Source organism: Sarcophilus harrisii, chromosome 2 (assembly GCF_902635505.1).
Source record: "Sarcophilus harrisii chromosome 2, mSarHar1.11, whole genome shotgun sequence".
Taxonomy (NCBI): Eukaryota; Metazoa; Chordata; class Mammalia; order Dasyuromorphia; family Dasyuridae; genus Sarcophilus; species Sarcophilus harrisii.
In genome coordinates, this window is record NC_045427.1 from 89,252,785 (window position 1) to 89,279,820 (window position 27,036).

General features: G+C 34.1%; 1 protein-coding gene across 4 annotated transcripts in view; it reads left to right on the plus strand.

The window, feature by feature from the left end:
* The window catches only part of PPP1R21 (protein phosphatase 1 regulatory subunit 21), a 96,665-nt gene extending 72,499 nt beyond the window's left edge, over nucleotides 1-24,166 (plus strand). For 2 of the 4 annotated variants that reach the window (XM_031950453.1, XM_031950455.1), the window contains 5 exons: nucleotides 640-672; nucleotides 3,192-3,308; nucleotides 6,324-6,422; nucleotides 10,462-10,590; nucleotides 23,526-24,166. In XM_031950453.1, coding sequence (XP_031806313.1) covers nucleotides 640-672; nucleotides 3,192-3,308; nucleotides 6,324-6,422; nucleotides 10,462-10,590; nucleotides 23,526-23,555 — 408 coding nt within the window. In that variant the 3' untranslated portion in view covers nucleotides 23,556-24,166. Of the gene's footprint in view, nucleotides 1-639; nucleotides 673-3,191; nucleotides 3,309-6,323; nucleotides 6,423-10,461; nucleotides 10,591-13,431; nucleotides 13,617-19,374; nucleotides 19,482-23,525 lie in introns of those variants that run through there. The other 2 variants (XR_004231696.1, XM_031950454.1) reach the window with 2 other exon arrangements.
* Nucleotides 24,167-27,036: the final 2,870 nt, after the last annotated feature.

Here is a 27,036-nt window from a genome sequence, read left to right on the forward strand (position 1 = left end):
ATTGCAACTGTCTTCTTTTGAAATCTTAAATTATCAGTCTTTCCAGACCAGAATTAAGAAACATTAATATGTTTAAAACTGCATTTAAATTTTTATTAATATAAATCTTACAGAAACTGATATCTGTATTATATTGGTTTCAAATGAATACTATGAAACTGTTGCTGCCCTTTTTCTTCTGTTCTTTATCATGAGCTGTTGTCTGGATACTTTGTTCCTGATGTTTTTGGTTCACCAGTGTTTACTATGATGATTACTATAGAATAAACATTCCTATTATTTCTTTTCTTTAGATATAGCAAGCATATAAAAAATGATAGGATTTGGGGGCTAAGAAACTGAACTTGCCTTTTTTCCTTCTTATAAATGAATAGTAATTTAGTATAACTTCATTTGAAAAATCTTATACTGAGAGCATTTTGATAGATAGTTAAAAGTCACTGTTTATTCCCTGCTGAGTGTGTTATGGCAATAAATGTCAATGTATGGAATCTTATTCTAATCTTAAGGCCTAATAATAAACTCTGAACACAAGTTGAAATTGAAAACATTCCACTCATACAAAGTATTGTGCAATGAATTCTTAATGAAAAAATTGTAGCTTATTCTGAGTGATTTTTTTCTTCTCTTGTATTCTAGGTTGGAATGTTGGTGAAGACATCAGACAGTGAGGTACTGTGTAGTTGACATTTTTCTAAGCTAATATCCAGCAGCACATTTATGTAAATCAATTCCTTGAAATTCACAATCTTCGTCTCATTTCATTTTTATTGAAGATTCTTATAAAAGGAAAACAAATTTTCTTTTTCAGTGATGATCCTTGAGTTTTCCCCTTTCAATTCAGTTTTAACTGTCAGTGACAAATTACAACTCTGTTTGAAATTATCTTGTTAAGTGATTTGAATTAGCAATTTAGCAAATCAGACTCTTCCATAAACTCACAAGCTTGGTATGGAGACAAAGAACTATATTCAGCTCATTTCTTTCTAGTACATAATACTTGAAATTCACAATGAAAAATCAATAAAATCTTTCAGGGCATTGATGGGCAACATATTTATTGTCTCTTGACAGGATTATACAAAGAGTTTAAACCAATGTGCACTGGTCAAATGAATTTACTACATGTTTGAATTTTTTATTTTGACATATCCTTAGAAATTATCATTAAAATGTGTGTTTCGTTTCATTTTACTACCAGTCTTTGTTCTCCAATGAAAATAGTAGACTGATTATATATTTCATGTTGACAAAGTCTTGGAATGCTGTTAACAAGGCTGTTCAGGATAAACTTTGACCAGCTTCTTGGTTTTTAAGTAAACCAAAAAATTTGTATCTATCAGCTTTAGATATTATGAACCATGAAACTCTTGGTTACCGAACGGAGAAATGACTAGTTGGATATGAAAAACTTTTAAGGTATTTCTGAACATTGTATTTCTTTTGAGATTTTGAGAAAACCTATATGAGATTTTTCCTTTGAAACTCCAGTAGAATGAATTTATGAAATGGGAGAGTATACTATAAGTAGTAGGATAATGTAATTTTAGGGGTGATTAAATAGTCACCCTGGTGATTAAACAAACACCCTAGTGTCTAGTCATTGATCTCATTTTATTGATGAGGTTACTCCAGTTGGAAACATTTTCAACATTTCAAATATATTGTAGAAAGTGGTTCCTTCCATATCTTCTGTGTCCTACCTAGTGAGAAATACTTTACTCTTATCTTGAATTCTGCTCTTATTTTTCTTTTGCCCTTTCATTGCCTGGGAAAACTTTCTAGGGACCTAAAACAGGGTTCTTATGGTCCCATTAAAACCTTTTCAGGATGTATGTGATGTGGCAGTGTTATTTATCTACAGGAACAATTATCAGGGTTTTGAACAATTCAGAATAGTACACCCCTTTCTGTTGATATTTCTTTCTTTCTTTTTTTTTTCTTGCTAAGGCAATTGGGATTAAGTGACTTGCCCCTGGTCACACAGGTAGGAAGTGTTAAGTGTCTGCGACTAAATTTGAATTTAGGCCCCCCTGTCTTAAGGGCTGGTGCTCAATCCACTGCACCACTAGCTGCCCCTCTGTTGATATTTGTTAATCTAAATGATCTCCATGCTCCATATAAGAAAATACTTCTAACAATTGTCCAGTAATCCATTGATTTCCTTTAAAGGTAGTGTTTCTGTCCTTAGAGTTATTCAGACAGAAGGTAGATATCAAGTATATTAGAGAGATTTATTCTTTAGACATGGATTTGATTTAAGGTCTGACTTTAAAATTTTTTGATTTTTTTTGTGCCTCATTTCTCTAACAGGTTTATCCATGGCACTTTCCCCTCATTCCCACATATAAGTATAGAATTGTGACAACTTTTTCTTCACTTTTCACAGAGGCCCTCTCTATAGCATGAGCTTGAATAATGAACTCTTTCCACACAAATCCCTGCTGAATTGTTGTACAAGGGTTATTAGTTTTCATCTTGTAAAAATTGGACTCATTTGCACAGTGCCTTGTATTCAGTGAACATGTGATAAATATTTGATGATGACATAAAGTAAATTAATCCTGATTCTTGTGCTTTGGGCATAATTTGTCTTTTCTTTGTTCAAGGTTATATCTGAAATGTTTAGTTTTTTTCAGCATTGTGTGAACCATGGCTAGACTTTATGCTAATTTTTGTGTTAATGAATGAATGCCTTATAATAAAAATTGCCAAAATATGTCTTGTTAGATAAGCAATCAAAATTTGGAATTTGAGTTAGTATTTAATTGTGTTGTAGTATACTAAGTTTTTCCAAATTGAAAAGAACATTGCTTATAAAGATTAAATAAGGTAATCTACATTTCTTTCTGATAAGTTTCTTAGGAGCAGGTAAAGCCTATTGAAACATTCAGCTTTCTTGCTTCTTTGCCTTTGATTACAATTATATTTCAAGACAGGAAGCAGGATAATGGACACTGGACAGTTTAAGCTTGTTTAGCTTGTCTGTTCTCCTTTTCTGATTGGATTGCTGAAGTTTCTTTAAGGGGTAGGGAAACTGGTTTGCTACTGAGTATTAAACCCAATTGCAAATTGAAGAGATATGTTTTCTTTCTTTCACTGAACATAGGATGTCTTTTTTCTTTTGTCATTTGGCATGTAGTTATCTAAACTAAAACTGAGTTATTTTAAGAATGTTCCTTTTCTTCCAGGTTCCAGATGTTGAATCCCGTGAGGATTTAATAAAAAATCATTATATGGCAAGGATAGTGGAGCTTACATCTCAGCTTCAGTTGGCTGATAGCAAATCGGTGCATTTTCATGCTGAGGTAAGTTGCTCGTGATTGGATCTTTTGTTATTTCCAAGTCTTATAGGATTTTGCTTTTTCAGACACAGTTAATGACCAAGACATTAAAGTCAGAAGTTGTATATTCTACAACGGCTTAGTCATATCATAGTTTGTACTGCCTGTCTCACATTCCAAAAGCTAATTCTGTACTTCAGTTAGGGACCATCTTTGGTTTTGAATTTAGAGATTGAAATATCCTAAACTTTTTCAATGAACATTTTGCAATTTTAGTGTGAATAACTTAGCATTACAAAGTATATATAGATGGATAACAATGGAGAGACTAGCAGTGATTTTTATAGGACATTTATGTAGACTTTTCAAAACAAAATCAAAACACTTTAAAAGGAGCTTACATTTTTATTTACCATTAAAACTAAGAAAACACCTAGAAATGTGGAACCATGAAAAATGTGAAATTATGGACATTTAACATAATAATTCAGGGAAATATTAGGAAAAATCTAGTCCGAAAAATGTTTTAATTCCTTTCTTTTTAACAAAAATAAAAGTGTACATCTCACACACACACACACACACACACACACACACACGATAATTGAAAAACCCTCTCTTGCCTATCTCATTTCTAACTTCCAAAGATGACTACTCTTTTCCACTCCACTTATAGAAGTTTTAGCCATTTGTTGGGAGGAGTTGGGGAAATGGAGTTGGAAGATGTGTATAAAAGCAGTGTGGCATCCAAACTGCAGTGGGCTTTGCTTTCATGCCTTCTTTCTTGCCCTTCCCTTTCCCTTTGAATTACCTGTCTCCAAACTCAGATGCCTAATAATGTCCACTATACTTAAATTGCCCTGTGGATACAAGTAAAAAAAAGGAAAAAAAAAAAAAGACAAGCTCTTGCCTTTAAAGAGCTTACATTCTAATGAGAGGAATGTAGCTTATAAAAAGCAGCTAGGAAGGGGATCTAAAGAATGGGGTTGGAATAAATCTGTTGAAGTTGAGGTAGAAAAGTCTGGAGAGTGAGAAGTGGATCCAGGACTGATGTAAGCACGACCTGACTAGGAAGCAGTATTTAAAGTACATTAGTTGTATTCACATCATAGCACCTTACCCATACTAGATTTTTAATAAATGCCTATTGACTATTTTTATTAAGTATATTAATTATATTGAATCATATACTTAGCAGGGTTTATTGTGAAGCTTACTGTTTGTTAAAAAAAAGAAGAGATATAGTTTAATGTTAATATGATAGTATCATTATTGTCCATTTGTTTGGCCATTTAAAAGTTGCCTTTAGATATTATGATCATTATATATTTTTATTTTAGTTTTGGGTTCTTCACTTTGCTTCACTTCATAGAGGTCTTCCTATTTTTTTTTTAATTCTTCACATATCCTCTATTCATTTGCTGTATTTTTTTTCTATCTAAAGTCATTTGTAAGTTATAGAATTTAATCTTGTAGTATTTTTTAAAGCTTTAAAAGCAATTGATAAGAAAAGATATGTAGAACTTTGCTTTAATTGTGCTCGTATACCCTTTGCTTAAGAAGTCAGTGGATTGTGGAGGAGTCGGGAGTGAAGGAATTATATGTACTTATGGAAAAGGGTTGATTGGCTTTGTTCTTTTCCTGCTATTTTAAATGACAGCTATAGTGACTAAGCTAGTAAACTGTTCAGAATGTGGAATAGAGGAAGAAGCTTCACTTCTTTTTACTGAATGGGTAGAAATTTTTTCTTTTGAACTCCTAAAACATTTTTTAACAGTTGAATATGGCTGTAGTATAAACATTTTAGAAATTTCTCTAGTGTTGCCTTATTTTATAAAGAGTATTGACTTCTTATAGATTTTTGTTAGTATGATTAGTCTGAACATTTAGGTACCAATACTGAATCTTAATGTGGTTCATATGGAATTTTTTTGTTGGCTTCCTTGGTTTTATCAGAAAATTTTGGAAGGAAGTTAATTAAGTTTTGTACCCAGATTTATAGTTTGCCATTTAATAATGTGGCCTGTTTGAAGCAGTAGTATATTAGAATTTTATATCCATTTCCTTTTTTTAAACAAATATAATTCAAGCTTTGAAAGAAAAGGATAGACATCTTGAATGTCATGACCACTTTTTCATGTATATAATATGTATATGTTTATATACGTGTATATTCATGTATGTAATTGATTAGATGATGGGACTGTTGAAAACATTGCTCATGTAATTTGAATAGAAATTAAAGAAAAAATACTTAATGTCTTATGCACTATCTTACATGATTAGAAACTTATAATAGTCCTGGATATATCTGCTTGCCTTGTTCAGTCATGATAAGCAACAAATACTACATGCTGAGTAATTAGTAGAAACCACAGATGTTATATGTAACTACCTGGAAGTGGCAAAGGCACCAACAACTTTACCATTTGAGTTGGTTGATAAACTTTTCCTTCTCTTCCAGGAAAATACATAATGTTCTGTTAGTCATTCAAAATCCTTGATAACCTAATCCCCTCTTACCTTTCCAGTCTTCTTACACATTGCTCCTTAACATACACTCCTTAATTTATTGTCCCTGACCTGACTGGTCCATGAACAGTCCATTTCCCAGCTTCAGAACAGTTCTCTCTCCTTCACTCTGACTACTGACTTCCTTGGCTTCCATTAAGTCCCAACTAAAGTCCCACCTCCTATAGGAAGACTTTCCCCAATCCCTCTGATTTCTGGTGCCTTCCTCAGTTAATTATTTCCTGTTTATCCTTTGCCTAACTTGCTGTGTATATATTTGTTTGCATGTTGCTTCTACCATTAAATTGTAAGCTCCTTGAAGCTAGAAGAATGTCTTTTGCCTTTTTTTGTATTCTTACTGCTTAGCACAGTGTCTGGCACAGAGTAGTAATATTTATGGAATGAATTGAGCTTTATTTGAAAATAGCTTTTGCATTTGAATTTTTGTTGTCAAATTCTACCTTAAGTTGAAATGAATTACAGAGAACCTTTCTTCTTGTGCTGACATAATGTTTTCTAAATTGACAGTGCCGAGCACTCTCCAAAAGATTATCTTTAGCAGAAAAGTCTAAAGAATCATTGAATGAAGAAATGAAATTAGCTAGTCAGAACATTAGCAGACTGCAGGTAAGTTCAGAAATGTTAATAAAGTAATTTAAATCTATTTTTATTGGGTTTTCTTGGGCAGAAAAATCAATTTTTTTGTTATCAAGAATGGTGACAGTCAGTGCTTTAAAAAGTACTTATTTAGTAACTCATTTCCAGATGGTTTGAATTAAATAATGTTCAAATAAAAATTAAGATTGTGTTATTTGTTCCTCTGATAACATTTTACTATAACAATATCTAATAGGCTACACTTTGACTTTGTTTCTCTGCCCCACACAAATATTTGGTGAGTTGGCAAATGGATTATTCTGTGCTATTAATGTGCATTTTCTTCTTCCCCATCCTCCCTGATCAACAGTATCCTCTGCTGAAAGTTCACTCCTGCTAAAATGTTTCCCTCAAAATAGCCAAATCTAAAGTCCTTACTATTTATTAGCTTTCTTATTTGTATTAAAGCTTTGTCTTCAGTAAGCATCTATTAAAATGAAAATATTATTCAATACCCAGGCTAATGTGTTTTGCATTTAGAAGGTGATTAATATTTGTTGAATGGAATTCTCTTATTGAAAACAGTTTAATGTTTATAGAATAGACTATGACTAGGGAAAAATTAGGGAGTCTGATTGGTATAGCGCTAAATAAATAGATTAGTTTAGGTAATATTGTCATCTTTATTATATTTGCTTGCCCTATTCAAGAGCATTTAATATTTTTCCAATTGGTTAGATCAGACTTAATTTGTGTGAAAAGTGGTCTGTAATTTTGCTCATAAAGTTTCTGATTTTCCCTTGGCAGATAGATTCCTAAATATTTTATATTATCAGTAGTTACTTTAAATGGAATTTCTCTTTGTAACTCTGACTTTTGGATTTTGTTAGTGATATATAAGAATGCTGATGACTTATGTGGGTTTATTTTATAACCAGCAACTTTGCTAAAGTTGTGGATTATTCTAATAACTTTTTAGTAGAATCTCTGGGGTTTTCTAAATATACCATCATGTAAATTGGCAAGAGTGATAATTTGGTTTCCTCTGCCTATTCTTATTCCTTTAATCTCTTTCTCAGCTCTTATTGCCAAAGCTAAGCGTTTCTAAGACAATATTAAATAATAGCGGTGATAGTGGGCAACCTTATTTCCTCAGATCTTATTGGGAATGGCTGCAGTTTGTCTCCATTACATATGATGCTTACGTGGTTTTAAATAGATGCTGGTTATTTTAAGGAAAAGTCCATTTTTCCTATACTCTCAAGTGTTTTAATAGGAATGGATGTTGGATTTTTCAAATGCTTTTCTGCATCTATTGAGATGATCATATGGTTTTTGTTAATTTGGTTGTTAATATGGCCAATTATATTGATAGTTTTCCTAATATTGAACCACCCCATTTCCTGGTATAAATCCTACTTGATCATAGTGTATTATCCTGGAGATGATTTTCTGTAGTCTTTTGCTAATATCTTATTTAAGTTTTAGCATCAATATTCATTAGGGAGATTGGTCTATAATTTTCTTTCTCTGTTTTCCAACCTACCTGGTTTAGGTGTCAGTACCATGTTGTCATAGAAGGAATTTGGTAGGACTCCTTCCTCCCTATTTTATCAAATAATTTTATAGCATTAGGGGCCAATTGTTCTTTAAATGTTTGGTAAAATTCATATAAATCCATCTGGTCCTGGGGTTTTTTCTTAGGGAGTTGTTTAATTGCCTGTTCTTTTCTTTTTCTGAAATGGGACTATTCAAACAATTTACTTCCTCCTCTGTTAGTCTGGGAAGTCTATATTTTTGGGATAGTCATCCATTTCCTTAGGTTATCAAATTTATTGGCATAAAGTTGACAAAATAACTCCTTATTATTTCTCTAATTTCCTCTTCATTGGTGGAAAGTTCTCCTTTTTCATTTTTAAGACTATAATTTCATTTTCCTCCCTCCTTTTCTAATCAGATTTACCAAAGGTTTATCTATTTTATTGCTTTTTCATAGAACCAACTCTTAGTTTTATTAATTAGTTCAATAGTTTTTTCTTTCAATATTTTAATTTCTCCTTTTAATTTTAGAATTTCAAATTTAGTATTTGATTGGGGGATTTTAATTTGGTCTTTTTTTAGTTTTTTTAGTTGCAAGCCCAATTCATTAATCTTTTCTTTCTCTGTTTTATTTAAGTAAGCCTCTAAGGATATAAAATTCCCTCTTATTACCTCTTTGGCTGTATCCCATAAATTTTGGTATGACGTCTCATCATTGTCATTATCTTGGGTGAAATTATTAATTGTATCTATAATTTGCTGCTTCACCCAATTATTCTTTAAGATGAGATTGTTTAGTTTCCAATTACTTTTTGGTCTATTTCCTAGGGAAAAATTAGGTAATAAGGGAAGTAGTCTTGAATCAGGGAAGCAGAAGGGAATAATGGAGGTGTTTTCAGAGAGAGACACCTCAAATTGGCCTGTTTAGAAAAACATATCTTTTTTTAATTAAAGCTTTTTATTTACAAAGCATATGCATGGGTAATTTTTTAACATTGATCCTTGCAAAACTTTTTGTTCCAAATTTTCCCCTTCTTCCTCCTACCTGCTCCCCTAGCTGGCAGGAAGTCTAATACATGTTAAATATGTTGAAATACATGTTAGATCCAGTGTATGTATATATAATTATACAGTTATCTTGTTGCACAAGAAAAATCAGATCAAGAAGGAAGAAAAAGAAAAACTGAGAAAGAAAACAAAATGCAAGCAAATAACAATAGAGTGACAATGCTATGCGGTATTCCACACTCTCTTCCCATGATTCTCTCTCTGGGTGTAGATGGCTCTCTTCATCACTGAACAATTGGAACTGGTTTGAATCATCTTAATGTTGAAGAGAGCCATGTCCATTAGAGTTAATCATTGTATAATCTTGTTGCTGTATATAATGATCTCCTGGTTCTGCTCATTTCACTCAGCATCAGTTCATGTAGGTCTCTCCAAGACTCTGAAATCATCCTGCTGGTTGTTTCTTAGAGAACAATAGTATTCCAATACTATAACTTGTTTAGCCCTTCCTCTACTGATGGGTATCCATTTACTTTCCAGTTTCTTGCCACTACAAAGAGGGCTGCCACAAACGTTTTTGCAAATGTGGTTCCCTCCTTTAAGGTCTCTTTGGGATATAATCCCAGTAGAAACATTGCTGGATCAAAGGGGTATGCACGGTTTGATAACTTTTGACATAGTTCCAAATTGCTCTCCAGGGTTGGATCCTTTCCTCCACCAACAATTATAGTTTTTCCCCCATCCTCAACCTCATCATTATACCTTCATTTTGAATCGCAGGTGGGTTGGAAAGTACCTCAGTTTCTTAATTTGCATTTCTCTGATCAATAGTGATTTGGAGCACCTTTTCATGTGACTACAAATAGTTTCACTTTCTTCATCTGAAAATTGTTCATGGCCTTTGAGCATTTATCAATTGGAGAATGGCTTGAACTACTATAAATTTGAATCAATTCTCTATATATTTTAAAAATGAGGCCTTTATCAGATCCTTTGGATATAAAAATGTTTTCCCAGTTTATTGCTTCCCATTAGTTTTGTTTGTACAAAAACTTTTTAACTTAATATAATCAAAATTATCTATTTTTGAGCAATAATGATCTCTAGTTCTTTGGTCACAAATTCCTTCCTCCTCCACAAATCTGAGAAGCAAACTATCCTATGTTCTTCTGATTTGCTTATAATATCATTCTTTATGTCTAGATCATGCATCCATTTTGACCTTATCTTGGTATATGGTGTTAGGTGTGGATCTATGCCTATTTTCTGCCATCTTAGTTTCTAGTTCTCATCTTCTAGTTCTAGTTCTAGATTTGCTGAAAGAGATTTAAAACATTTTTTAAAGCCACAAAAAAATTCTTTTAACACATTTTCTCTTGTTTGCTTTCACAGCATCTGCATACCTTAGTTTGCATGATCACCAGGCAGTTTGCTCTCCAAAATTTCAAAGTAACTAAATGCAGAGAATACTATTGAGCTTTGGAAAGTGAATCACTTTTGATTCTTTTCTTTCACTGTTTAGGATGAGTTGACCACTACTAAGAGGAGCTATGAGGACCAACTCAGTATGATGAGTGACCATCTTTGCAGTATGAATGAAACCTTATCTAAACAGAGGGAAGAAATTGATACCCTAAAGATGTCTAGTAAGGTATGTAAAAGGGGTGTGTGTTTTTTCTTCTCAGAAAGAAAAGATCCTTGTACCAATATGTATGCATTTGTGTGCATAAATGCCTCATCTTGCTTATGGATAGGAATAAGCAAGGGAACTTAGTATAGTGAACAAGGGCTGGTCTCAGACTTCACTTCCTTCATCAACATATACTAGCCTGTGATTCCTAGCAGGGAACTGTTCTAGAGGTCACTTTAGAGTCACTGCTCTAGAGCCTAGCTTCTTAAACTATGGATTTCAATCACATAAGAGGCCTTGTAACTGAATGTAGAGGCCACGAAATTTGCTGATTTATTATCAGCAAATGTTTGATTTATATACCTATTTTATATACTTGTATATAAAATAGGTATATAAATCAAACATTTTCATAAAAGAGGTGCTTTTATGACAGTTCTTTGAAGTTTAGGGCAAGGGTTCCTTGGTTAGCTTCCTGATTGTGAGAGGGAAATCCTTTGAATTTCTCACAAATCTTTTATTCTTTGGGCTTGGGTTAAGCCAATGTCTTACAATACATTTACATAAGTAGAAAAGATCATATCTGTGCACATAAAAGGAAGTTGCTATTCACTCTAAAGACTGCTTGTAAGCCTTTCTTGGAGAGACAAATAAAGAAGTTGGCAAAGTTGATTTGATTGTTTATCTAAAGTAAGAAAAATTTTGGGGGCAAAAAGAGGTCATGAGTGGAAAAAGTTTAAGAAGCCCTGCTCTAGTAGAACTCTCTGTGAGTTGCAGAGAAGGTGCTCATTTTCATTAACTAATCAGAGTTCTTTATCCAGAGAGTTCCTATTATCTTTGAATTCATAAGTCTAGTTTCTATCTGTGTATGTGTGTGTGTGTTTGTGTATTTGTATATGATATAATCTATAGATTATTATATATAATATTTATTCTTGCATTTTAATGCTAAGTTAAATATAAAAGTCAAAGTCTCATTTAATAAAATATGCCTAAAAGTAGAGTATTAAGTTCTTTGTGGAATTCTATGCCAGAAAGATCTGAACTTTGAAGCCCTGTACAGTAGCATCTTTATTTCTTATAATGTGCTTGCTATTTCACTGGTGACAAACTATACAGAGTAACTTAGGTCAAATAACTTCCCTTAAAATACTGCTTTTGTGTGTTTTTGTAAAAGAGGTGCTTTTATGACAATTCTTTGCAGTTTAGGGCAAGGGTTCCTTGGTTAGCTTCCTGATTATGAGAGGGAAATCCTTTGAATTTCTCACAAATCTTTTATTCTTTAGGCTTAGGTTAAGTCAATGTCTTATGATACATTTACATAAGTAAAAAAGATCATATCTGTGCACATAAAAGGAAGTTGCTATTCACTCTAAAGACTGCGTAAGCCTTTCTTGGAGAAACAAATAAAGTTGGCAGAGTTGATTTGATTGTTTATCCAAAGTAAGAAAAATCATTTCATGAGACAGGTACTCAGTTTTTAATTGCATGGCTCATGTTAATTATTTGCAAGTGGCAACATTAAAAACCTGAAATATTTAGGCCACTGTCACAAAAGATGAAGGGAAATTCTATGAAGAACTTGATAATAATCTCCAGATTGTCAGGTTATGTATTTACATCTACACACACACACACACACACACACACACACACACACACACACACACTTTGGTAGTTGGTGATTTAATGCAAAAATAAGCATAGTAAAAATGTATTAGAAAATATAATTTGTGGTCTGTAGAGAAGCTTGCCATCTACATATTGTAAAGACTTTATTTGAAAAAGAATTAGGAGGTGCTGAAAATACTGAGCACCAAATAACATCACAGAAAGGAAATTGATTATATTTTGAGAGGAAACTCATTATTGATATGAGTCTTCTTTACATCAGCTGTGTGTAGTCAAAATATTAATGATAGAGGGTAGATAGCAATTAATATGAAACAAGAACAGCAAAAACAAGAAGAAAGTGTCATATGCAGTAAAAATAAGCCCAATGTCATTGATTTAGGAAAACTTGATGTTAAAAATAAGAAATGAATGGAAGAATGTATATCACCATTCACTATTTCTTAAACTAAATTCTTAAATTAGAAACTAGCCAACCAATATTTGATATTCTTGTAAAACAATATTATAACCAAGAGCAGTTTAGAACAGAATCTCAGTTTTAAACCTTAAAGGAAAAACATAATAGAAAGACTTAATGTATTGTCTCATAAAACAGTAAGAAACTAGAGAGGAAAAAAGGAGTTTAACTTGGTTAGAAATTCAATCAGGCAAAGACATCCTTGGAACATTTAAGTATGAATTTGGAAAACAAACAGGCTAAAACCCAAAATTTGTGAAGTTTTATGATAAACTTTTATTAGTCAACACTTATTAGCACTTACTGTATTATATGCCCTGGGGATACAAAGAAGGGCAAAAGATAGTCCCTGCCCTCTAAGAGCTCCCAGTCTAATGGAGGAGACCACTCACAGATTATTGTGTACAAATAAACAAAAGATAAATTGAAGATAATTAGTAGAGAAGAAAGGCCCTAGTGTTGAGGGAAATTGGAAGAAGCCTACTTAGAAGGAGCACCTTACCACACAAGACCTGATTATCATAGTACTGCTAGTTCTAATAGAGGCAACTGGTGGCACAGTGAGTAGGACATTAGGTCTTAATGTCGGAAAACTTGAATTCAAATTTGACCTCAAATTATCTAGTCTTTGCTAGCCTAAATTTCTTCATCAGTAACCCAGGGATAATGACAATCCCTATCTTCCAAGGTTGTTGTGAGACACAAATGAGATGATGTTTGTGAAATGCTTTGGTAAACTTGAAAGCACTATATTAATACTATTATTGTAGAAGAGATGGAAATAGCTGAGAAAAAGAAAAAGCAGCTGAAGTAGACTTGAAGGTGGTCAGAGCTGGTTCATGATGGAGGTGACAAAATTGTTGAGGTTTTCAACAATTCTCAAGTTAGCTGAAAAGGAGGAGGAAGATATCAAAGATATGAAGAAAAAAAAAGATCTCAGTCATTATATACTTCAGCAACAATACTATATGATGACCAATTCTGATGGACCTGGCCATCCTCAGCAATGAGATGAACCAAATCAGTTCCAATGGAGCAGTAGTGAACTGAACCAGCTACGCCCAGTGAAAGAACTCTGGAAGATGATTAAAAACCATTACATTGAATTCCCAATCCCTATATTTTTGCCCACCTGCATTTTTTGATTTCCTTCACAGGCTAATTATACAACATTTCAGAGTCTGATTCTTTTTGTACAGCAAAATAATGGTTTGGTCATGTATACTTTTTATGTATTTAATTTATATTTTAATATATTTAACATCTACTGGTCATCCTGCCATCTGGGGGAGGGGGTGGGGGGAAGGAGGGGAAAAATTGGAACAACAGGTTTGGCAATTGTCAATGCTGTAAAGTTATCCATACATATAACCTGTAAATAAAAGGCAATTAAAAAAAAAAAAAAAAAGATCTCAGGAACTTATTTTTAGTCTTTCCCCCTTACACAAAATCTTTATGAGAAAGTTACAAAAAACTAATAGGCAGTTTCCATAGTTGGTATTCTACAGTAGACCATATCTTTATACTCCACAATTGATTCAAGACATATTGGGAATACAGGTTCCCAATGTGCTTAGTGTGTTTGACTAGGAAAATAAGTTTAGTTCAATGGAGCAAATTGCCAGCTAAAAGGGAAGTTATTTTCCATACTTACATTAAAATCATTTATAGTGAATATGCTCTGGCATACCAATTGGCATATCAATCTAGAACCAGGCTGACTATATTTGTCTATCTTGGTTCTAAGTATATTCTGAAAGGCTTGAGGATTTTTTTTTTTTTTTAATATATAAAGCTTTTTATTTTCAAAACACATGCATAGATGAGGATCTTTTTTCTAAAGACAGTGTCTTGAAGCCCCCAACAGTTGTATTCCTCACTATTAGCCACTAGTCACTAGCACTTCAGTTTTAATTTAACTACTTAATATCACTTAGCTTTCTCTAAGAAATGTTTACTTTGAAGATATAGCAATTACAAAAGTACAAACATTTTTCTAATTCCTTGGAGGCACATTCTCTCTATGCCTTGGTCTCTGAGAAGAATGAGTTTGGAATAAGTTTAGTTCGTATATAATGTTGGTCTTAAACCAAGTTTATATCCAAATGGAACATGACTGTTGTATGATACTTAACTCCCACTGAATTAGGTCTGAAAGGTCATTATTTGTTCCTTGTAGCACTGATGCTGAACTGAATATAAAACTCAGAATAGATTTTGACTCTTGCGATTCTTCCTCTGGGATCTGGAGGTTTATGGTCCTCAACTCCCCAAATTCCCAAGGATAAGAGTGTAGATTAATTTCCTTTGTTGTTCAGTTGTTTTAGTCATGTCCATCCCTGAGTAAGCCATTTGGAGTTTTCTTGGCATAGATAAGTGGAGTGATTAGCCATTTCCTTCTCCAGCTCATTTTGCATTTGAAAAACTGGGACAAATAAGGTTAAGTGACTTGCCCAGGGTCACACAGCTGTTAAGGTTGAGGCCAGATTTAAACTCGGGAAGATGAGTCTTATAGATTCAAAGCTAGTGCTCTATATATACTATGTTTCCTTCTTTACCTAGAATGAAGATACTGAAGCAGGCAAAGAACCAAGGCCCAATTTCATGGAACTACATGATCTGGGGGGGGGGGGGGAAGGAAGGAGGGGTTAAGAAGGTATTAAAAACTTCCCAGTACAGCATTGTTTCTTACCAGATGCCACAAGCAAAATATTCAAACCAATACAGTTTAGCTGGAGAAAAAATGACTTTTTGAATGCTTCTGCAGTCAGTCAGAGCATCCTATGCAACATGTGGGTAGTTGACCAGAATCAGTTACAGAGTAACTCTTTGTTTCCAAAGTGTTTCCAAGGTTCTTCTATGATATGTCATCATGATTCTTATGAAGGAAATCTTTCTTCATATGAGAAGATGCCCTCAGAGATGTTCTGAATATATGCCAGGCCCATTATACATCTAAAATTCAGTGAAAGATCTGACCAAGAAAAGTTGTCATTAATATCAAGTGGCAAATGGGGAGATGCATTCTTGCCAAATATGTTTGCCACCAGTGGGGAAGATACCTAAGGATATAGTCAGATGACAGAGGAATTCTCTTTAGTTGATGAAAGCCTCAGGATGCATCTTTTTACAGATGACATTGTGATGATTGCATCAAGCCCTAGAACATTACAAATCCTCTTAAATTTAGTCATAATCACTGAAAATATTTAAGCCTAAATATTCATGTTAAATCAAATTGATCATAGATGTAGAATACCTGTTGTCCAGACTGATATATACTGTTAAATGGATAGTTCATAATTCATTCAAACACACACACACACACACACCCCTTTCCCATTGCAGCATTTCTTCCTACCTTAAACAGTATTTTTAAAATTCACCCTTCTAAAAACCACCCTTCCTCTCCTTCCCTTAAGGATTTGATCTATCTAGTTTAGGAATGCTTGCAAGGCTGAGCTATCTTATATGTAGAATTATGTAGAATATGTAGGATTTTGGATATAAGAGAGGAGGTAAAGAAGAGCTAATAGCTGAGGATGTTCTAAACCTGGGTGACTTGGAGACTGCTTATGTCCGTAATAGAAATAGTGGAGTTTGGAAGAGGAGAGTTTGAAGAGAAAGATGATCAGTTCTATCTAGGACATGTTGAATGTGATATGCTGATGGGATGTCCAGATAGAGATTTCTAGTCAGTTATTAATTGTGTAAGATTGGGATTCTGGTCAAAGATCAGATCTGAAGATGTGTGAGTCTATGGGAGCTGATGAAATAATCAGGAGAGAAACTGAAGAAAGAAGACATATGAACAAACCTGTAAGAAATACTCTTCGTAAGACAAGAATGAACAGCAGAATAAACTGAGAGGAGGAAGAGTCAGGCCAGTAGAAGAACCAGAGCAATACCATGGAAGCCAAGGGAGAAAAGCATAGTCAGGACAAGAAGTGGTCAGAAATATCAAAAATGGTAAAGAGGGCAAGGACTGGGGGGGGGGGGGGGGGGGGGGGGAGGAAGATCCTTAGATTTAGCAGCTATATTTTTTTGAGAACGTGAGTTTCGTAGAGTGATATGGGTGGAAATCAGATTGCAAAGGGTGTAGAAGTGAGTAGATGGAGAAGAAATGAAGCCCATGATGCAGAGGACTCCTAGAGTGACAGAAGAATGGAGTGCAATAGTGTGAAGAGATGGATTTTTACAAATTGTGAGTATCTGAACATTCCTGAACTGTGGGGAGGAAGCCAGTAGAAAGGAAAAGATTTGAAGATGAAAATGATGTATGAATACAGATTTCTGGAGGAGATAAAAATGTGTCTGGGATAGTGGGAGACTGAAGCCTAGGAGACAATCAGAGGGATTGACATTGGCAAAGGAGGAAAGGAAAAGGAGACACCTGTAGAAGTGTTTTGGAGTATGGTGTAAGGGACTGAGGGAGATAGCAGATGGCCTTGGTTTTTCTCAGTAAAGGAACTTGAGAAAGCTGTAAAAAATTGAGAGAGAAGGTTTGGAATAATGGCTGTGAGTGACCCTGAGTCAATTCAGGAAAACTAAAAGGATTGCTATATTATATGAAGGCCCATCTGAGAATGGGTGACATGAACTTGTCATGAGTCCAGATGGCATGACTGCATTATTTCCTTCAGCAATAGGAGCAGAGAAGGTGATGATTAGGGCTGAACCCAGACGTGAAGACAGGATGTAAAAAATGAGAACAGAATGAGTCTAGGGAGTAATGATTGGAAGATGGCTTCTCGTCATACTTTTTTATTCTGCAATCAAGACTCTGAAAAGAAAATGAGACCAAAGGAGGAGTGATGGATTTGAATTGGGGACAGTGACAATGAAGACTATGTTTTGGAGCAGTGAAGGCAGAGAAAGAGAGAAAAAGATAAGAGATTGTGACCAAAAAAGGGAATTTTAGCATTCAGGCTTATGATAATGGCATCAATTGGAAGTGGTGGTAAGGACTAAGGCTACCTCTGTGAGGAGCCGAGGGAGAGTGAAGATATAATGAGGACATTGATGAAGTGAAAGACAGCATGTTTGTCAGGCCATCACAGCAAATATGAAGGCTCCCTAATAAAGGGCAGTAGTAGAGAAGGAGAATACTGGGCCAGACACTCATCTCGTTGAGGAAGGAGGGTGAGTGTCCTTGGGGCCAAAACACAGCAGCCACAAGGATCTGTCTGGACAGGGCCATGTTGACAGATTGTGTGAGTCTCAAAGGGGAAGAGGTTTCTGAATCCTCATGAATTATAAGTAACTGGAGTGCAAGGAATATTCTTAAGGGACATGAAGAAAGGATCAGCTAGCACTAGAGAACACTAACAGATGAAGTGTTTTTTGGAAGTTAAATTTCTGTGAGTACAGAAAAAGATGGAAAGAATGGTAGGGAGAAATCTTAGAAAATAAATTTCAGGATTGAGATTTTAGGGGCTAAATGGAAGGGAAGACCACATGCTGGGAAGAGGTTACAAAAGAGAGATAGATAGATATACCTTAGTAGATTGCAACTCTGAATCACAAAGATGGAGGAGTTGAAGATGGTAATTTGCTAGCCACAGGTTATGGGACTACTAATTTTAGATTACAATAGATTGATTAATGGAGGACTTCTCTGGAAATCAATGTTATCAGTATGTAAGAATTTTTACTTTGTACATTTTGCTTTTCATTGTAATTTTGTGGTATTTGCTTGGCCTTTGGTTTTCATGGAGACTGTTTTTGTGGATGTTTCTCTGAAAGCATCATGCAAAGTGATGAGTTGAACGAGTGTGATTTTTTTTTTTTTAATAGCTTCTGAGGCAATAGATACTTCAGAAAACTGGGATTTGAGGCATAATATTTCAAGTATCTCATCTTTTAGCATGCCCTTGGTTTTCTCTTGCTATGTCATTAATACAAGTTTACCTAATGAGATGGAGAAATTAATTCATCTACAACTCCTTGCTGGCCTTTATCTTGCTATTTTGCCATAAATAATGTTTGCTATTTTGTAGATTCTTGTTTATTTCGGCATGATGGTAAAATCTGATTTGCTGTAAGGTCTTTTAAACCAAGCTTGGGTTCAAAATTGGAGTAGGAATATCTTATTGAATGTATTAATGATAAGGAACAAAAGTTTTGGTGGTTCAGATGGTAACTATCAACTTAACATTATGGAAGCCTAGCTTTTGAGTTTCCTCACAGAAACAATTCACTATTTTTAAGAGGGCCTATTTCATCTCCCATTATTTGGTTAACAAGTAATAACAAGAATAACAATAGATTCTTTAAAAACTGATCTGTCCTTATTGGTAGGAAAGGCACTTTTGCCCAAGCTGAAAAAAATTGTTTTTTTGTTTGTTTTTTGAGGCAATTTTTGAGGCAAAATTGAGGCAATTTTGAGGGTTAAGTGACTTTCCCAGGGTCACACAGCTAGGACATATCAAGTATCTGAGAATAGATATGAACTCAGGTCTTCCTGACTTACGGGCGGGTGCTCTATCCATTGCACCATCTAGCTGCCTCTTGTAGAGTATTTTCAAGTGAATCTTAGAACCCTTATAAAAAAATTTTCAATCTGTTTCTCAAACCATCGAACATCAGTAGTTGATAAAACTTGATCCATCCATATATTCCCCTTCTAAATTATTAATTGTATTTTAGTTTTTTACATACTGATTTGTCTCTTTTGTTTGATACCTATTTTTTCCTGTTTGTTATTAATTCAGTTTGTCAGGTAAAGCTTCAGACTATTACTGAGTCAATGTTCTCATCGTTGGATACCACATAAACATCCTGAAGAACTTCTGGTTGCCATTAACATGTTCTTTGTATTGTATGCATTTCTCACTTATATTGATTTTGTTAAATACTTATATTTAATGGTTAAATGTAGGAATATGATTAAAGTGGTTCCCCTCTTTCAAATAAAAACATGTGTGATTATTCAGAATTAGTACAATGGGCTGAGCTAGTTAAGCAAGAAAAAGAGTGCTGGTGAAAAGATTTTTCTCTAGCTTTAAGAAGCCCCTTTGAATTTAGATTAAAATAAATGTATATGGTTTTGGTAAATGCCAAGTCAGTAGTTTTCTCATATTATAACTGGGCAGAAATGGCAAGGGAAATTCCAAGCAGTGAGAAGGAAGGAATTAGTGAAATATACAGAAATAAGCAGAAGAAATGTTAGGTGACTTAAGAGAATAAGAATTGATTTTCAAATGGAGCACCAATTTTTTTTTAAGCCAAATTATTAAATTATGATATATAAAGACTTAGAGCTACAAAGGACTTTAGAAATCATTAATTTTTCCTTTTCCTTATAAAATAGGAAAACTCAAACTCAGAGGAGAGGTCACATTAACTTGATCAAGGTTACACAATATTCAGATTTAGGAAATATTAAGTACACAATGTATATAGGGTATAGGCCCTGGGAATGATAACGAACTGTGGATAAGTGAAGCCTAGTGGAGTTCATGGGCCACTTGAAGGATAAGATAAAAAATGATTGTACATGAAAATTACATTAGAGTTGTAAAATAATCTTTATTATATAAAGTTTGAAGAGGAAGATACTTATCCAAAGGAAGGATCAGGGAAATATTTATTTAACGATTGATATTTGAGTTGGATTCAAAGTATGGTCAGAAATTCATGTATGATCATACAGGAAAGGAAAAACATCCTAAGCTTATGTCAGTGTGAGCTGAGACATAGACAAAAAATTCTAGGACATATTCAGGGATCAGGAAGAAGAAATATTAAATAAGGCTGGAATGCTAGATGAGTTCCAGATTGTTTAGGATTTTGATTGTCAAATATTGCAATTTGAACTTTGAAAGTAGTAGAATGCAACTCTTAGGTATTTTGAGCAGAGATAAGACATGACTATCTATATATCATATTGATATTGTTTTAGAAGAATTGGTAATGAACCAAACATTTCTTGGGTAGATATTTTTCAACCTGGAAATACATTTTGAAGTAAAAGGTATTTGTCCTATAATGGATAAATTTAGCTTTTGGAATTAGAAAGATCTGTGTTTAGATAAAGACTTTGTGAATTTTGGCAAATACATATAACTTTGTGAATCTTGACAAATTACTGAACTCTCTAGTATGCCAGGAAACCTTTGATGCAGAGTATTTACATATATACATTGAAGGGAGGAGTTTCATCAAGGAGAATTCTTTTCAGTCTTTCGGTTCTCCCTTCTATCCTCCATCAGAGTTGACAAGATTGTTTTCTTCCATTTGATATGAATCTTACAAGTGGTGAAAATTGTTCTATATCTGTACATTAGACAGATTATTTCATTATCAGTATGAAGGATGAATTAGATAGGAGTAGAGAAATTAGAGGTATGAAGATAAATCTAGATGAGTAATTATTAGTAAGAATAGAGCAGAAGATGTGGATCTGAGATATGTCCTTTAGGCAGGTTGAATTGACAAGATTTGGTAACTGATTGGTTGAAGACTAGAAGAAGAAAAGAAATAAGAAGAATCAAATATAGTTTTAAGGATGAAAATGTGGAAAACTAAGGGAATGGTGGTAACATGAACTGAAATGTTAAAGTAATAAAGAAAAGCAGTTTTAAGACAAAGATTTTGAGTTTAGTTTTGGACATACTGAATTTTTGAGACCTCAATGAGACATTAAATTCATTTGGACAAACATTTATTAGATTCCTTCTGTGTTCAAGGTACTGTGGTATTGCTAGGATTATAAAGATGAAAAATGACAGACCCTAATTTCAACTAATAAAAAACTTTCCTGTGAGGATGATATGTGTATAATTCAAGGTAGAATTTAATGAAGGCCAAGCAAAAATCTAGGTAGTATTCTAGAAAAATTTAAGAAGGAAGATAATATTTTTAACTGAGGGGACCAGGGAAGATTTTAATAATATCTTCCTTATTATAATAGTTAGCATTTGTAAAATGCTTTAAGGTTTATAGTGTACTTTACAAAAATGGCCTGATTTGATCCTCATTGCAGCTTGTGGAGTTGGATACTGTGGTCTCTGTTTTATAGAGAGAAAATGTTGGCAGAGAAAGTTATTTAGTTATACAGTTAGTAAGTGTCTGAGACTAGATTTAAACTCAGGTCTTCCTGACTCTGGGTCCAGCGCTGTTATCTGCAGTATCACCTAGATTTCATGGAAGATTTGGTATACCTTTCCAGCTCAGCTTGGAAAGGAGAAGGTCTAAATGTCGAGATAAGGTAAAAAATACATTGCAACAAACTGGGGGAGGGGATAGAGAGTGGGCAATGCCTTTGAGAATAGTGAATTAGGACATGGCATGGTCTAGGCAAGGCTTTACACAGCTTCAAAAATAAATTTCTGAAATACAGAGGACTGGTCATTTCTACTGCTCAAAATCAGAAACCAGTGGAATCAGTTGGTGACTTAATAATAGAATCAGATGTAATCTGTTCTATAGACTGTTACAAATATAGATCTAGAAAACACAAGACAGGTCAGGGCTAGAAATTAAGATTTAGGAGACTTAAAGGTAATTGAAATAATGAGACTGAATAAGATCTGATTCAACAAATCTTTACTAAATACCTACTACATATAAGGGATTTGGAGACAAGAAACAGACACGGCCTTCAGAGACCTTATATTCAAATGAGGAACATAGCAGAAAATCATAGATTTAGAATTGGATGGTACCCGAGAGGAGATCTAGATGACTAACAGTAAGGACAATTAGTCAAGAGAAGCTTCCTATAGAAGATATCACTTGAGTTCAGCTTTAAAGGAAACTGAGGATTCTAGGAGGCCAACATGAATGCATTATGAGTATGTATGGGTGGTAGTTCCCAGGCAGATAAACAAAATTTGGATTTAGCTGAAAACAGCTGAAGTTGGGTTTGGCTGAAACAAAGAATTGGTGAAAGGGAAATGTGAAGGAAGTCTAGGAAGATTAGTTGGAGCCAAATGTGAAGGGCTTTAAATGTCAGTGTGAGTTTTGTATTTTATTGTAAAATTTTTAAGGAGTCACTAAAAATTTGAAGATTGTTTTGGCAGTTGTATGGAATATATTATAGGAAGGAAAGTGACTAGAAGTAAAGAGACCAATTAATAGGCTTTGGTAGTAATTCAGGCAAGAGGTGATAAGTACCTACCTGCATTGGTGGGGTGTGATAGTGTGATTGCACAGAATGGATTTGGTGCAAAAGACGTGGAGATAGAAGGAACAAGATTTAGCATCTTCTTGGTATAGAATGTAAGGGAGAGGAAAGAGTTAAGGGTGACTACCTCTATGGTTGTGAATCTGCATGACTAGAAGAATAGTGTTTTTCACAGAAACAGGGAAATTGAAAAAAGTGTTCTCTTTAGGGAGATGAATCCCATATTGGGCATGTTAATCAAACTTAGCATGTTAGGATTGTCTATTGGATGCCCAGCAGGAAGTTGGTTATATGAGATTGCAATTCAGGAGAGAGAGGACTTGATTTGAGAATCATTTGCAAAATGATGTTAATTGAACCCATGGGAGATAACGTGTTCCTCCAGAAAAAGTGTACAGAGAGAAAAAAGAAGCAAGCCTAGGACATAGCTTTGAAGGAAGAAACTTATAGAACAGAAGCTGGAAGGTGATCAAGCAAAAGGACTATGTAAAAGAGAAGTAATATTTTAAAATGCAAAAGTAAAACAGGAGAATTATAAGAGAATGGTTTCCTACAAGAGGGAAGGGAGAGGATGTAGTAGAAGAAAGGTCAGGAGAGGGAAGAAAAGAAGGACAGGAACAAAAATCTTTGGGGAAATACTTGGCAAAATGAAATGTGAGAACTTGGTTTACTACCTATAAAATATATTTTCTTTTAAGTTTTTTTTCCTAATTGTTGATGTTTTTCTTCACACAGGGCAATTCTAAAAAGAACAAAAGTCGATAGTTTACAAATAGTTGGGTCAGTCAAGGGACTGTCCTTTCTGATGCTGCTGCTGCCCAGAACTGCAGGTGCTGAAAATCCTTGTCCATTTCTGGAGTCAGCCTTTTCAAAAAACTGAAGTATTATTGGACCTAGTTACAAGTCAATGCTGTATATGGCTATGAAAAAATTAGAATGTATTTGTAACCAGTAAGGTAAATATAGAATTTGATGTCAACAATAAAATACAAAACAATATACAATACCATGAATCTTGTAGAAATTTCCTTAAGCTGTTTTTACTGTGCACTTTTTAAGATTAGGCTTTAATTTCAGTATGTAAGAACAAAGAAGATTTTGTATATTTTCAAACTCAATTATTTGGCAACAGATTTGGTATCAGTGCAATAGATGTATGTTTCTGGATAAAATGTTTAAATTAGCAACTTTTCACTGTTTCTTGCTACAATTGAAAACAGTCTCCAGATTGTTTATGGAGACCTCTCCATTATTTTTTTGACCATTCAAACTTAGTTCTTGTGGGTTTATTATTGTCTCTGTTTCCTGAATCACTCTCTGTATTAGGATGATTAGCTTATAGAAGTTGACGTCAATAAATTCATACTTAAAGCAAATTGTATCTGTCTTTCTAATGTATGTTTAATAATGGAAATTAAAAACTTTTGGGATATGACAAAATCAAATCCTTAAAATGTCTTTCTGATACCTTTGTGTCATTTGAATTAGGTATTCCAGTTAATTTTTTTAAAAAGATTGATGAAATTTGATCAATGAAAGATGTTCTTTTAGCTCAGCCCTGAATCAAAGCTCCTAAGTCCTTTTCCATTCCTTCTTGTTATCCCCCAGTTCTCCCACGTATAGTCTATGTACAAACTTTGTTGCTATTGCTTCCTTCATAATGTTGTTTATGTTTGTTTACCTTTCTTTCTATTCTTGTAATTGAATAACTCAGACCAGCATTTGTGTATCTTAAAACTACAATACTATAACCTCCTCGTTAGATAGTAAGGTATGATTTTTTTTTTTTTTTTTAGATTCTTCTAACTGAACATTAATGAGAAGAGTCTTTCAACTCTTCTGTAACTTAAGCATATGAAGGCAAAGGTAGCAATATAGTTGATAGTGGTTGAGAAAACATCTGGCATAGCAGCACCCCCTCTCTGGGAATAGTTTGTTCTAAAATAGAGGAAGTTTCTGTTCCCAGTTGGAGAGCCATGTCCTTAGACTTTAAGGAGATTAAGTGGGAAACCTTGCCATTAAAGTGACTGCCACTTTGCCTTTAATTTTTAAGTAATTTAGTGATTAGCTACAAATTGGGAAATTAGTTTGCAGTCAGAGCCTTTTAGTATTGCTTGTAGCATATGTGAACCACTGAAATAAAGAATTTGAGTGGATAGTCCTAAAAAGCTATTCTCTTCATAATTAGAACTTTTTTAAAAAAAAGAAAGAAGAATTAATTATCTGCTAAATGGAGACTTGCTGGAGGTCCTTGTTTCATTTGCAGGATATAAGTTAGAAAAAACCAGAACAGATCTAGCATTCCCCCCTGCCATATCAAGCTCATGTAGCTTTTTATCTTTTGCTTTAGTGGGAGCACCAAACTCATCTCTTGAGTCCAATTCCAGTTTTTCCATAGAAAATAATATACAACAATGTGGCCAAAAGGAGGCCCCCTGTAAGCCCAAGAAAGGCACCTTAACGAGATGCTTTCATTCTGCACAGATCATAACTTCACCCAATTCATGTATAACTTTGAGTCATAGGCAATCTGTTGAGCAAATGCTGAAGAATATGCTTACATGTAACATTTTGTGATATTGTTTATTGTCTCAAACCATTTGTGTTTTGCTTTATTTCGCTTTTCATCTGTTTATGTTTGTCTTCTCAACCAGAGTGTAAGCTCCTTGGGGGCAGGGACTGTCTCAGATGTCTTTGTATCCCCTGCAGTGCTTACCACAGTGCCTTGCACTCAGTAGGCGCATAATAAATGTTTGTTGGATGATTTATTGTTGAGTGAATACATTTGGGGGAGTAGATCAAATGACAAAGACATATACAGAAGTAAGCTACTGCACAGAACACAGGGGAAGAATGGTGTTTTCATTGTGGTTCTCTTTACACTTTGCAACTGGGTCAGGCAAGAAGGTCATTTAGAAAGCATAGTGCTTGTTGCATTTAATTGATCATCTGGCAATTAGGTCATTCAGCTTGCCTGGTGAGTGTTCATTGTGTTTTATAAATCATCATATTCAATTGACATGTTTGTCTTGAGACAGCTGTTATTTATTTGCTATAAAATTTCCCAGAGTACTTGGGTTTGCTAAAATTAGAGGCCAACAGCAGAAAGTTGGTTTAGCAATGATGGCTTTCTTGTCTTCAAACTAGCTAGCATCACATGCTGTAATTGCTAAAAATGTCCCTAGCCAGAAACTTTTTTTTCTCTTTCTCTATCAGATTTTTTTATGTAATTGAAGCCACCTGTTATCTGACCTTTTATGAATATAGTGCCTAATGGAATACTACTGTCTTGGTGCTTTTATCATATTTCTCCAAGTCTTTAGAGAATAATTTTTTTTAGGATTCAAGACTGTACTACTTCCATTTAGTGAAATTTAATTTTTTAAAATAATCTTATAATTTTTACATTCTTAAATTGATCTTGAAAGCTGTAACTTCTCTTTCCAGAGTTAGTACATTTTTAAAACTTGTCTAAATCAATCGCTTTGTGGTTGGAATGGGGACTGGATCCGATTTGATTTGGGATAGGGAATTCCCAGATAAGTAAATTCCCATTGTCATTGCTATCTTCAATGTGGAGGATCCCCTATTAAATTTATACAAAATTTTAAGTGATAACTGAGAGGAAACTAGGATTGGTGGTAAGGAGATTGTTAATAGAAATAAAATGCTGTTGAATTTGAGTCAGCTTAAAAATATGATTTAACCCAGTACCACAGAAGGATACTATGTGGTTTATGTTTTCCACTTTAGGGAGATTTTTCTTCTTGCCATTTTATACATACCTATATAGAAATTGAAATAATCAATAACCCAAGCCTGAAAAGGAATTAAAATGTCTGAGACCAAATTTGAATTCAGGAAGATGAGTCTTCCAGATTCTGGGCCCTTTACTCTATTGCATTAGCAAATCACAGAATATTGGAGGTGGAAGGAGGAATTTCAGAGGTCATCTGGTCTAGTCTGTTCTACATCATAATCTAGTGGTCATCTAGCCTTTGCCTGAGGACTCTGAAGGAGACTCTATAGGATCTCCTCCCTCATTATATCACATCCAAAATTACCTTTATTCAACTTGAAATGATTACTCTGCCTTTGGGGCCACACAAAAGAAATCCAATCCTACTTTCATGTGACATCCTTCCAGGTACATAAAGACAGACTATCCTCCCCATCTCCTAAGCCTGCCCATCTTTTTTCTGTCTACAAAGATCCTATTTCTTTTTTGTAAGATGAGATTGAATCT